General features: G+C 45.3%; 1 protein-coding gene across 1 annotated transcript in view; it reads right to left on the reverse strand.

Moving 5' to 3' along the window:
- crim1 (cysteine rich transmembrane BMP regulator 1 (chordin-like)) overlaps positions 1-14,285 on the reverse strand; it is a 31,439-nt gene that overhangs the window by 2,799 nt on the left and 14,355 nt on the right. The window contains exons 5-14 of the mRNA XM_069718694.1: positions 13,017-13,196; positions 10,544-10,747; positions 9,623-9,751; positions 9,153-9,306; positions 6,600-6,721; positions 4,376-4,594; positions 2,885-3,100; positions 1,603-1,824; positions 634-756; positions 56-234 (exon numbers count right to left, since the gene is read on the reverse strand). Coding sequence (XP_069574795.1) covers positions 56-234; positions 634-756; positions 1,603-1,824; positions 2,885-3,100; positions 4,376-4,594; positions 6,600-6,721; positions 9,153-9,306; positions 9,623-9,751; positions 10,544-10,747; positions 13,017-13,196 — 1,748 coding nt within the window. The remainder of the gene's footprint in view (positions 1-55; positions 235-633; positions 757-1,602; positions 1,825-2,884; positions 3,101-4,375; positions 4,595-6,599; positions 6,722-9,152; positions 9,307-9,622; positions 9,752-10,543; positions 10,748-13,016; positions 13,197-14,285) is intronic.

Below are 14,285 nucleotides of genomic sequence, written 5' to 3' on the forward strand. Positions count from 1 at the left end.
CCAAGGCTTTAAAAAATAATGAGCTGATTTACAGGGTCAACGGAGGACTTCTCACCTTCTTTGGTGCGCTGTAGCAGGACATCTGCACCCACTTCTTTTTCTTGTTGATGAGTAACGCCACGATGAGGAAGATGATGATGGCCAAGAGGAGACCTGCCAGGATCCAGGCGGCTGATTGGTAGATGAGGGCCATCTCTGTCTGGCTCGGGTAATTCTCACCCAAGCGGGGCTCATCTGTGGGACACAGATTTTGAACATCCATTTCAGGGAAAGCTTTTTTTCATTACCTTGCCTGCACCAAGTCAAAATTGAAGACATCTTATTTCTTTGCTTCAGCGTTTGGCAGATTTCCTGGCTGCTGTTAACACTGAAAAAAATAATGCCGTGTTTCCCAGCAGAGTTCATGTTCAGTCAATGTCCATTCATCATTAACTGTTTTAGTTCTGCATGAGTTAGTCTCAAAAGCCATCTCGAACAACCCTCAATCGGTGTAAACACTATGCGAAGACGCCAAGGATGAGGTTACTACAGCGTATTAAAGGGAAAAGGGGTTGTGTGTGTGTGTGTGTGTGTGTGTGTGTGTGTGTGTGTGTGTGTGTGTGTGTGTGTGTGTAGAGGTGAATAAGCGGCTACCTGTATCAGCGATGACGGGTGGTACAGTGACGGTGGTGACCCACGCGACGCTCTCCACCGTGGTGGTGACCGTCGTCTTGGGCGCGTTGGTGGACACCATCACCGGCACCGATGTCGTCCCTTCTGGTCAGACGGGATTAAGATCCATTACCAAAAGTGTTGTGCAAAAACACACCCGGCATGAAAAACAGAGATTGTGTCTAAGCTCCCCGGTGTCTCAACTGGTAAGCTGTGTTTATAGGACCTGTCCACTGTACCTCTTTGTGAAGGCATTAGGTAAAAAGCTCTGTTTTCCACTGCGCATATAACAAAAACAAAAGGCCTGGTGAGACGGCTTCGTATCAGGGTGAACAATGGGAGCCTATGCTGAGGTTTTCCTCTATAGGAAAAGCTGACATGGAGCTTTGCCTTCCTGTGCCGTTGCAGAGAGAGCGTTGTGGGCCGACAGGAAACACGTGTGAATGTGCGGATGCTCGAGGAATGTTTTTTTGCTCTGAGTGGGCCGTGTGTGTGTGTGTGTGTGTGTGTGTGTGTGTGTGTGTGTGTGTGTGTGTGTGTGTGTGTGTGTGTGTCACATGGAATGTTTTTGCGAGTGATGGTGTTTGCCTGTGTAGCGCCAGAGTGGCGAGGTCTAATGAACAAACACACACATTCAGTCTGGACACCGGCATTCCCTCGGTCACTCCCTCGTTTTGACATGTAGCATTATGAGCTATAACTTTGCTGTCAGCAGGCTGCGTCTTGTTCCAGTTGTGGCACTTATTATAAAAGGAAGGTATTTTTGCAGTGTAGGTGGAAGTGTTACCTAAACAGCATTTCAGCATGGAATATAAGCGTGTACAAAGTCAGACTTTTGTGTTTTTTGGTGCCATAAAAACAAAATCCTCGAACCTGAGCCTAAAGGCAACTTTGGCACAAATGCTTCATAAAGGGCGCCTTCTGTTTACTGAGACGCAGCTAAATACTCACCGAGACAGTGTGGGCAGCACTGGCCCTTACGTAAAACGGGCACCCTGCAGTTGGCAGTTGGACAGCGCTGAGAGAAGCACTGAATGGTGCCGTTGTTGCAGGTGCAGCTGGTGCAGGCGTTGGCCTTCCAGGAGTCTCCGGCGAGCAGCACGTCACCATCGCTGGTTATGCAGTACTCCTGTTGGCTGTTGTTTACCGGCAGCAAGGGGCTCAGCGTCTCCTCTACGGGTGCACACAGATGTAAACGGGGTTAACAATGGAAAACAAAGAGTTAAGGTAGGACGCTGGGCTGTGTCGCATTTTTAAAAGGAACTACCTACTTCTGTTTGAGTTGTATAATATCGAGGTGAGAGGCCTGTCTCTGAGGGACTGGTAACATCTCAATCCACAAAGGTTTATTGGGCCTTCAGGGTTGCGTTCATTAGACGCTTTACTGTACGTTCCAACACAAACACAAGTGACTCCATACGGCAGATGTCTCAGCCCTTATCTCCGTCTCATCGGAGCCTCGCAGGCCTGAGATCTATGGCCTTTTCAAGACCAAAGACTTTGTCAGCCTGTACGCATCGCTCTATTGTATACATACATCACAGGGCCTGTCAGTGCGATGTGTATTATTCCCACATTCCTGGTGACCAGGCCCATACATATATCAAAGGCTGGCCTCCGACAATCTGCTTTTGTGAGGGGAGATGCAGCGATAAGGCGGGTCTGCATTCTCCAGGAGCAGCTCTCAGGCGCAGTCATGCATTGCTGATTTGTGGGCCTCATGCTTGGGAGTGCTTGGGATATGTTGTTTATAAGTTTATACGTGTATAAGGGAGGCCGGAGTGTTTGGGTGCAGCTGTAAATAAAATATGCATGTGTTTTTGCAGTTGCCCAGACAGTTGTGTCAAAGTTTACTTCCATAACCAGAGAAATAGCACAGATTCAGCGTGATTAGTTAAATTCTTGCCCTTCCAGCAAAGAGAGCGTTTGGATGTACCTCCGGTGTGGGCTGCTGGGTAAAAAGCAGTCCTCATGTGCTGCTGCTGCTGCTGCTGCTGGAGGATCTCTATGTAAACCTGACTGGTCTTGGCTGGTTTCTTTGCGTGCCTGACATAAAACTGCCAGACAGAGTGCAACATGCAGGACCTTCCAAAACCACATGCTGATAGCAGATCAATAGCGGCTTTAAGCTTCTCTGCCAACTACCTCCACTTCTGACGGGCCCTCCAGCCCGTTTCTTCCTGAAAGTACCCCTTCTTTTCAGGCCTTTTTTTTTTTTTTTTTTTTTAATTACCTGGGCACGCGTGGCAACAGGTGTCCCTGTTCCTGATTGGCGTCTGGCAGAGAGCAGGGGGACACACTTCTGTGTCGCACAGGACACGTCCCTTCCTGCAGGTGCACCGTGTGCACTCGTCCAGGTTCCAGGTCTCGCCCTCCACGTAGAACTCCCCTCCAGGTGCTCTGCACACCACCATGTCCATCCCCTCTGGCTGACCGCTGCCGGACTCATCTACAGTCGAAGAGACGAGAAGAAAAGAAACAATCAGGTGTGTCTTCTAACATCAGATTCACATTCAGGTCAAACAATCATTCTTTCAGCCTTTACCAGTAAATTCAATACAATGAAGGGAAACGACAATCTTCAAAGAGTAAAAGGAGTCAGAAGTTCCTGGAATAAAAATGCCCGGCAAACCACTGGCCATTAAAAGGAAGCCCCGGGCAGTGAAGGGTTGTGTCTAAGTTGTTTTTTGACACTAATTTAGTCAAAAAGGTCTTTCTGTCCAGCAGAGTAGCAGACATCTGCAAAGAGTTAGCCTGTTGTCCCCTGACTGCAAAGTGTGCATAGCTTCTGGAAGTTGTAGACATTCTTTCACTCCTAAATATTTGAAGAGCCAACTGAGTCACTCCTCCATAAATATCCCTCATGAGTTGGAAGGTTGTAGATAAAAAAAAAACTAAAAGTGTGGGTGTGGATCAGTGTGCCTACCATTTTTAGAGAAACAGATAAGAGACTGTCTTCATAAGTTTAAGGGCAAGTCTGAGGTCGAAAAAGCTCGATAATGATCCAAAACTCTCGGTTGGATGTGTGCATACAAGCAAGCGACCTAATTGCAAATAAATTCTGAACATGTAATTCTAAATCGGGAGTCTGTATCCCTCCCCGTCTCATTCTTAACATCTGAAGCATTATGTGCTTAAAACAAAAGATGATATACCGAAGGTCCATACTTACTCGTATCCAGTCCAACTGCTGAAAAAACAATCAAGCTACTTTTACACTTTTGGTAGGATGTCTCTAAAGGAATATTCCACTTTCTTAACAAGTGTTTTTCTTAGTGATGTACATCAGTTTTGTTGGATATGATGACAACCTCCATCTCAGAACACAATAAGACTTCAGCAATGAAGTCATTAAAGTGAGTGCTCCTCATAACAAGCCAATAAACTCATTGCATTGAAAAACTGCAAGTGACTTCAGATGTTTTTAATGAATATCTTGGAGGGTAATTGTTCCAGTCTCCTCCTCTTCACTCTTCCACATAAGTGAAACTAACGTGGATGTTTGCTTCAAACCTGTCTGCTTGTGTGTTTTTTTTTTTTTTTTTTTTAGCACCACGTGACTTCCTTTGAGAAAGATCACTATTCCCACAATTAACTTGGTGAGTACAGAGTTCTTATTACTGATGGCATAAAACTATGAAAATTATACCAAAGATGTAACAACAAGGAGTTATTCCTCGATGCTGTGTATGAAAAAAAAAAAGGTCATGATGCAGAAACTTACCCTCACAGGTGGGACAACACTGGTCGGGCTTGACAACCGGATGAGAACAGCTGGGCACTGCGCAGGATATGAGCACGCACATCTCCCGTCCGGAGTGGCAGTAGCAGTCCCGACAGCCGTCGTGCCAGCCGTCGCCTTCCTCGTATCGGTGCCCGTTGGAGGTGAGGCAATAGCTGGGCATCGGGGCTGGGAGAGTGGTGCTCGGGACATGGCTGCTTTCTGGAGACACGCACACACAGGAAAGGTGCAGGCGTTACTGGGGTGGCAAAGGACTTGTGGAATAGCTGTGTAAAAAAATTCTAAACGCAATACAGCCTGCTACGGCAAGGGGAGTTGGAAATTTACTGTGGAAATTTCATTAAGTACATTTATGATTAACAGTAAAAGGGACTTGTATTATTGTCTCGGGTCCAGTTTCATTGGAGGGTAAAGTGAGAGCTGAGTGGTTATGGTTTCATGTAATGGAACATTCACTAGTCAATATTTGATCTTCCTTCACTGCGTATTTATTTCCCAATAATCGTGTTATAATCCAGCCACAGATGAAGCTTAATAAATTTCCCAACCTTTGAGTCCTTTGTTTGCGGAGACACACATAGACCTCATTAAGAGCTCAAGTTGCCAAGTTGGCACAGCACTTAACGGCTTTTAAAGCTGGTAGGGATCTGGAGAAAAGCACTGAACTGTCCAACTCCTGTGCACAGTTTGGGCAAATGTTTAAATGTGTCCTCTATTTTATTTTTAAACCTTAACCAAACACACAAAAAAAGAAATCATACTTCTAAAATAAGTTCCCTGTGTCTAAATATTTCAGTAGTCCACAGAGATCCAAGAGTTTTAAAATCAGGTAAACAGTGACTTATTTGCACTGGTCTGTGTGTGTTCCTCTGTTTGTGCAGACGAGGAGCCAGGTGCACTGATCAGCTCGCCATACAAGGAAACCGTAAGTCTATTCGAGGCGGAAATATTTATAATACAGCTAAACTGGCAAAATAAACGCATCTCATGAAATGTGGTGGAGCATAAATAGTGTCAAACTCAGGGGTTGGGGAGTCTAATTAGAGCTGCACACACAAGCCCTGGATGAAGCTAAACACCAACAAGAAGCAAAACAAGTATATATAAAAGTCTCTGTCTCACGGCAGAGCAGGAAAAGGTCACAGGAAATCAAAGCTGCAGCTCAGTATCAGAAATTCAACTCTGCTTACAAAGCCCTCCTGTCTGCTTCTATCCTTAACCTCTAACCCTCATACCGCTTACTGTTCAGACCGTGCAGGAACTTGAGTTAAATATAATGAGGTGGCTCGATATCATAACGATTTATAGGTGGGTGATGTACTCCCAACAAATATATTGTGCTCAGTAAAAGTCTGGATAATTTATGAATGTATGATATTGACTGAAGTATAAATGTTGCAGGAAATATCTCGTGAAAATATAGCAGGGATCATCCTGTGGGGTCCATGAATGGTTCCATCGGCTTCATAACAAAAACATTGCTCTGCAAATTTCACATAAACACCTCATGAGTAGACTTGTAGGTACCCTCCTATGAGGATAATAAATGTGTAATACTACATGTTAAATGTGGCCTGCAGTTATTGAGGTCACTATAAAAGTCTCTCCTGTAAATCTATATAACTGTCGGCCTTTTGTATGACTTGAATATATTTGTTTATCAGAAAAGAAAGAAAACTTTATGGATTACTTCCTAAACGATCCGCTGGAATTTGTTCCTTATTTTGAGAGGCAACTGATTAATGGCACTACTTCTCATAATTTTGCTTTGAGTAAATATTTTGTGGCAGCACTGGCAGCCATCTCAAACTATTGTCCCATTATTATTGATATTAAGGAATTGGGATATCGCCCAGGTCTTGGGCAGTTAAAGGGGCACTCCACCAAATTTTTTTTTTACATGAATTTCCATTTCCACGTCATTTGGAGTCGTGTGAAAGTGTGTGAAAACCTTGTGTAATGATGTCTGTGTCTGTGGGGGGCGTTTCTATATTTTCTAAAGTTATCATGGGATGTGTAGGATCCAGCCATTTTGGATCTGCGGGAACTAAATGCAGGAGTGTATCAGTGCGCCTTAACCATTCGTTTTTTTGTTTTTGTTTTTTTTATTGTGCAAGCTGATCAGCTTTGCGGTCTCTCAATACTAAATCACTGAAGCTCCCCTTTAACCACCATGTGCATCTGATTCCTAACAAAGCTCAGTTACCTTTACACATGCAGATGGAGCAGCCCTTCCTGTTCTGTCGGTAGCCATTGCTGCAGTGCTTGTCACAGGTGAAGGGAGGACACTTAACGCAGCGACACATCTCACAGCCATGCTTGTTCCTCCTACGGGGCAACAAGCACACACACACACACACACGAGCAAAACGCAATTACTCGAACAGTGTGTGAGGAAGTAAACAGAGAGTCAGGAAGTAAACAATACAACTCCTGTACGGCTCAAACAGAGTTTAAAATTGCATCACACTGATGGTCTGTGGAACAACATGGTGTTGTGACAAAGTGAAACCCAGATGCTCAAGTCCAGAATAATCAACATCTGGAGCTGCTTTACTGTCTTTATAGTAGCTGCCTTTGAAGAAGGGGCAAATAAAAGACGACATGTGAGATCCCTGTGGTTTGCACATCATACCAATGCAAAGACTCAGAAAGAAGCAATCCAAAGCCAATTCAGATGCTTTCAATTCACCCTGTTGCCATCCTTATTTCTCCAAAAGCCCCTGCTGGACATGCACGAGTGAGCAGTGGCCACATCGGCACTGTTGTCGATAATAAAGTCTGTTGATGTTACAGAAAAACAGAAGGGGACGGGACCTTCTGATGGTCATTTTACTAAACTGACCAGTAAAGAAACTTGAGTCCGGTTGTCAGAGCAAAGCTACATTTAAAGGGATATCCTCATATCGGGAGAGGAGCGGGATCAAGTGCAGGAGCTACAGATGCTGGAAATAGAGCAGTTGGATCCAATTATCTGCCCAATAAAACATGGATGAGCTGTAGGTTGATAAATTATCAAAACCCAGATGAAAGACTGACCTGCGTCTGCACTTCTTTCATCCTAGACTCCCTCTGCATCCCTCCCAGTCTCATTCATTCGCACTCAGCCACTCCAACTAAATGATGATTCCCATTTCATGCAGTGGCCTCATTAACCCGGGATAATTAGTCGATTAATCTTCATCTGCAAGGGTGACGGAAATTAAAGGAGCCCTTGCGCCCCTGCTGCGGTGTCCCATTAAGAGGACCGAGCACTTCAAGCTCAGCCAACGGAGGAGCCTATCGATGCTGAAACAGCAATAACGGCTATTGAATCAACATTGTGAGGGGTTGGCCGGTTCCTCACTGTACAAATACAGAGACGGAGAGTGCTGCGGCCTCAGAGCAAGGCTTTGTCTAAAGATGGTGTGTGTAATGCCAAGCAGCGCTTTGGGCTCCAGGGGGATAGAGCGGCTTGGGGAGACACTGGGGGCCTCCAGCCTGGGACTGCTGGCTCGGCACAATTTCTAGTGTGCCACAACTGTGATGGCCAGAGGAATTCATGACCTGTGTGGTCACAATGATGATTTGGAGCTGGAAACACTCTACTGACACTAAAAACTCTCCTTGGGCTGTATGAAGTAGGCCGAGGATGTCCTTCATCTGGACAGTTAACACTAGACAGGAGTGTTCAACACATGGCTGAGCATTTTTTACAAGGTTTACATTCACCATGCTTTGGAGGCCAGAGCCGTCAGTGTTGGATATGTACATTACATTATCCCACTGGATGTCATCAATACATCCAGAACAAACACAGAGGTCCTTTGTGCTTTTTGTTCCTTTGTGGTGGCTGCATGCAGCGGTTCTGTGCGAGAGGACAGATCTGCCGTTTGTGGCTGGCAAGCTCACACAGGATTTCAGACTTCTGAGGCTAGACCTAAACAGCTGCTTTTGAAGGATAAAGCCGAGACTTCCTGCTCCTCTATTCCCCAAAGGATCCTCCTCATCCTCTTCTCCCGTCTGCATACATATCTTGATCTGCGGCACGGTTGAGCCATCAGAAGGATCCCGACTGTATAGGTTTCATAATGGCTGCTTTTGTCCCGATGTGTTTTTGATCGTTGTTTTGAGACAGGATGATGATTTATGAAATGAGAGTGGTGCCTGGGGACCGAGCGTCCCGGTAGAGAGCGCTTCCAGATGTTTGATTGGTTTAAATGGGATTAGGAAGAGAGGGGACGCAGGGGGCTGAGAGGCTAGTGTGGACCTCACAGCCAATTACGAACACACACACACACACACACACACACACACACACACACACACACACACACACACACACACACACACACACACAGACCTTTAGAATTGCCCACCAAGGTAGACCCTTGGATCATGATGCCAAACTACTGTTGGGATGGTTTGTCATACTTCCTTTGAACAGGCGCTGGGCCCTGGGCTCCACTTGATAATTTGAAGTATTAAACCATTCAGCAATTAACACACAAAACGTGGCTGGGGGACAATTACTTTGAAGTAAAGCTCTTATTACCTCCATTTTCCCTGGAAATAGCCCCACAGTGTACATTACTCAAGAAGAAACGGATCATTCAATGGTATGACATCATTTCCAAAGATTACCACCCACGAAGGCTTTTCTATCTTATTAGTATGCAACATCACTGACAGACACAGATGTGTTTTAAACACACTGACAACATGGATGAAAAATGAGCGCTGGATTCGGCGGGGAGGGTGGGTCAATGGGTGTACTTACACGTATCCATAGGGACAGGTCTTAGTGCAGGTCAAAGGTCGGCACTTGGGCGTGGGGATACTGCACTCACACACATCACAGCCAAAATCATCCCTCTCGTATCCCATCGGGCATTGCAGGGAGCAGTATCTTCCCAGGTCAGGGCAGGAGTCATCTGAAAGAGTTGAGAAAGAGGTCATCTGACCACGGACACAACGATCCATCAAAAGGCCGAGGCATGCGTTTGCTGTGGGGCTTCTCGCAGGAACATTCCTGTGACACCAATAAGCTGTGATGAATATCAACACGTCTGCGCTGCTGTCAAAACCGAGAGGGCCGACAAATTTTGTTGCAACTCCACCGCTGAAATGCGAGACCGCCAGACGCAGCGTGTCAGAAGACGTGTATCGATCGTTCGTGGCTCTGGAAAGCCATACGCTCTGGAAGTTTAACCCTTTAGGTGAAACATAAAGAGAGAAAAGTGAACTTACTGTTGAGACACTGGCAGAGAAGACATCCATTTCTGTCTTGTTGGAAGCCGTACGGACAGTCGTTCCCCGACAGGGAGCAGTTTTCCAGGGGAGGACATAGCATGGGGCTAACGGTCTCATAAGAGGGCTCTGGAGAACAAAAGAAATACATAATAAGTGTGTGATGCGAGTGCTTCGAGTCCCTCAGGTGTAATACTGCATCTAGGTTTTCTGTGCCAGGTGTAATAGCTACCTACTTACACTGCTCTATGTATAAACAGTAATTACAGATAAATGTAGAGCAATTACACCAGGGTGGGTCGCCCTGTACGGAGGGAGTACACCTCTATGCCTTATTGTGCCGAACTGTCTCCCATTAGTCAGTTGAACGTGTCTGGAGCATGTTTGACTACCGGCAGAGTCTCCTGGACTGAAGTCTGACTCTCACACTGTACAGGCACTCTTGAATTTTTTGGCGAGCTTTACTGTGAGGCCACAGGAAAAAGATACACACACACACACACACACACACACACACACACACACACACACACTCACCATCACTACTCCCATCAAACGCCTCTCACCACGTTCGGTGGGAGGAGCAGCCCAAACAAGCTGTAACTAATTACACTTAAAAAAAAAAAAAAAAAGATCCTCTTCAATTATGCAGCCTCCTGCGTTAAAAGCACGGCATCGCCTCACACACAGGTGGGTCTCATTTTGGCAGGCAAGGGGAACACAAAGAACCCTGCAGCTTGAAGAATGCCCCGTGGCCTCCCCTTTAATGAGCCCATGTCGAAGTGGCCTCTGTAGAAAAAGCTGCAGGAGCCTCCTACGTGTGGTGTGCGGGCTGATGTGTAGCTCATATGGCTATTAGCTAAACGTTAGCATTAATAAATATAAAAGAGGGAGTTTTTCGACCAATATCGCTCTCGATACCTTCACAGAAGGGACAGCATTCTCCAGGGATCTTCACGGGGTTTTGGCAGCTCTGTTTGCAGGCCATGGCCGTGCAGTGCGGCTCGCCATCCACGCACTGGCAGAAGGTGCAGTCGTCCTCTTTCCACTGCTCCTCGTGGGCTCGCAGCTTGTTGTTCACCCAGCAACTGGCCTTCGTGCTGTCCATCGACAGCAACTCCACATCTGAGGGGAGAGAAAGAGGCTGCGTTTAGGAGCAGAGCGAGAGAAGAGGAATATCTTTGATCTGATTTATAAAGTCTGATGTATTAGTTTGGTTTGGCTGCCATGAATGAAACCCAAAACTAAAAGTCCAACATGTCTCATGCGACATCCTCTACTGTGATTGAATTAACAGGAGGCAGAGTGAGCGGAGCTGTAGGAGGCAGGATACTCCATGAGGGAGCGAACAAGATATGGAAACTGGCTTTTGACCAAGAGCTCTACTGAAAACACTGTTGTATTTAGATGAGTGATTTACATTTACAAGTGGAGAGAGGCCCCTGGCTTAGTGACAACATACATATGGATTTCAGTTCAAATGAAACAGATGATGTTATGGACGTTGCTGCGTCGTCCTAAGAGAGATTTGGTAATCTGAAACACAAAAAAGGTTGATGGCTTTCATAATTGCCGGTCCCAAAAACGTCCAGTCACTTTTTAGGGTAAAAGCTTGAACTCGGTTAAACCAACATTTTCTGCTATAAATTTCCCTCCAAAGCAAAGAAAGCACTTTAAAAAATTGTAGATGTGTAGCCATTAATCTTAAGTAGGAGCGATAATGTTTGGGACAGTTTAAAAGCCATTTTGCTCAGCTGAACGTGAAGTATGAAGCTCTCAGTGCATTTTGTCATTTACTATAAACAGTTTAAAGTGTTTTTGAGGCAGGATAGAGGGTGCTCTCAGCGTTTTCTCTCTGTGTCAGTGCGAAACAAAGGTGTGTACATAGTTCTGTGTGTTTACATGTGCAGTGTGGCTGACTAAATGTGTGCGAGTGGGAGAAAGTTTGCTGTGTGCTATTAAGCCTTTCTAATCCCAGCTGAGTTTTGGCTGTTGAGTTTCCATCCATCTGGCTGCAATTAACCTGAGGAGGATCTATTCTTCTCTTCCACCGTGTGCACTACGTATGCAGTACCATGACTGTTATAATGAAACCGTCAAAGGGTCACTCCAGGATTTTAGCATTTCACTTCTATGAAACTTGGGAACTTGAGACCGATTGTAAGAAACGGTGCTCAAAAGTGATGCGGCCGAGGCGCAGCTGTCCAGTTTGTCCCCAGCACTGGTCAAAATCCCTGAAGCCTACGCTTTCCACAATGCAGCTGTTCAACAGTCTCCCAGCCAAGTTTTCACAGACTAAATCCTAAAGTCTCAAACAAAACACCTTGATGTAATATGAAGATGATTACCATGTTTCCCTCGTGTCATTTCCTTCTTAACTAAACCTGAAGTAAAAACAGGACACTGACTTATCATGACCTTATAAATTAGTTTAGTATGCATTAGCATCATTTATGTCCCATATAGTCTCATGTTCACTTTCCTTTTACCTTTTATTTGACCGCGAGTAAAATATCTGTTTCTGTAGCTAAATGCTCAACTGTGGTCTGATGCTGATGAAGTAGCATAGACATTTTTTTTTTACCCTGATAGTAAACGGTGCTGGCAAGAGTAGAAAGAATGAGCTGACACAGCAAAACCACAAGCTGAAATATGCTAAAGTGCTCTGTAGAGCTGGGGGGGGTTCAAATGCTGGCGATGATACAAATAGCCTTTTTATGCATTGTTAATATAGTAATATTGATAAAGTACTGTGTATAATTACAGGCAGGTAACCTTTATTTAGAATTATTTTTACATCCAATGTCTTCTTGGGGAGTCTTGCAGGAAGAAAGAGCAGCTTTCCATAAGCACAAAGATGAAAGCATGCCATACATCTCGATGCCTCCACATTCCAGGTGTCCCTCCAACACTGACCCATCACAATCTCTCCTTCTCTCCGTCTTCTTCCCTCTCATGCATCCAATCGACTGTAGCCACGCAGGAAGAGGCCAAATCTGGCTACCGTCTCAATCCACAAGCTTCTGGCAGGCTGTAATGTGGTTGCCATATGCACTGCCAGCTTATTTTCTTTAACGGTTCCAAATACACATATCAGAGCTCCCTACCTGGCATTGAACACGTGTGTTTTTTGCATGCATCTTATATGTCAGGTGTGTTAACAACTGTGGAAGCCATTACGTTAGGGTCACTGGAGGTAACAGCAGGCAGATTTTGATATCACCTCCACCTCTGCTGCATCAACTTTCCTCTCTGCCAGCTGGCCACTCAAGTCTTTCTCAACGGCGCCACACCACGTCTAGTTTATGCCTTCCAAGTGTAAAGTGTAATTTCGTAACAAAATGATGAATTAAGTTGCCATATCAAATGAAATAATAAGTTAAAACGTGTGTACCTATGCAGACGGGGCAACACTCGCCCTCAGGAATGTAGAAGTTTTCACAATCCAGCTCGGCACACTCTGCCTTGGAGCAGAAGGAGATTCCTCCCCGGCACTGACACAGCCAGCAGGGGTCCATGCGGTACACCTCTCCCTCGGAGAACTCCTTTCCATTGTGAACGCACTTGGGAGAGACTAAGGAGAAGAACACGTAAAGAAGAGTCAGACAGATGTTGTCGACCTTAAACTGAACTCCATGTGGAGATGACAGAGCTTAACACGCGGTTGATAAATGTATACAATCGGTTACAAATTCATAAACATCTGCTCATTTTTCTACAGTTGATGGAAATGTTTATCTGGAAGCAAATGGTGCTGAGGTAGACTCTGATGGCTGAGGTCAGGCCTCTGGGGCATTTATCAGACAATAAAGCCGAATCCGTGAGGAGGAATTTCACAGGGATCTATCAAGTCTTGAAAAGGCTTTGGACTCTTGTGGTGCAGAGCAAAAGAAAACAGTAGTGGGTCCGAGACTTTGGCAGAATCTGGGCTCAGTGCGCTGGTGACAGGTGGAGTGAATCAATGCTGTGGCCTGTCTTTCCCAAAAGCATCCAGGCATTTTCAACCTCTTCTAGCTGCATTCCTCTCAACTATGAAATAAAATGAGCTTAGTTGCAGCACAGCAGGAAAACCAAGGTCGCAGCTTGCGCAAAGGCGACTTCAAAACCGCGACCTGCTGATTGGACTCTATCCCCAACGACATGTTTGAATGCATACATGAATGCATACATACGTGTGTGAGAAAGAGGAAAACGGGAGGAAGAAAGGCACAAAAAAATAAATAACCATCTCCGGTACAGTTTCTACAAAGTGAAACAAATGTAATCGATCATTCAAACTTCAGGACGGTAGTTTTGTGGCTAAAGCAACAGGAAGATTACAACATGACATCTCAATGGTAATAATAGATTACACATTCAAAATGTACCACAGCGGCTCGGGTGACTCAACATTTTAAGATCTTAACCAACCGCACAGTAACTTTTCATCAAACACGCACCGACATGAGGGAAGTAAGACAATGTGGTTACGTAAGAAAGTCTCCAGACTCGTAGCCGAGTAGCGACACTAGTTAGACGAGTGAATGTTTTGTACAGATGCAAGCAGATGTGGTTTCTATAAATGAGATCAGAGGTTACGGCGGCATCTGTACGCCATACCTTTGAGTGCAGACTTAGAAGTGTCTGCGCCAATGACCCCATGCCTCCCAACAAACAGCACCGC

Source organism: Brachyistius frenatus, unplaced genomic scaffold, assembly GCF_029030835.1.
Source record: "Brachyistius frenatus isolate BFR_SWC_R1_liver_20210118 unplaced genomic scaffold, ASM2903083v1 Contig_196, whole genome shotgun sequence".
Classification (NCBI taxonomy): domain Eukaryota; kingdom Metazoa; phylum Chordata; class Actinopteri; family Embiotocidae; genus Brachyistius; species Brachyistius frenatus.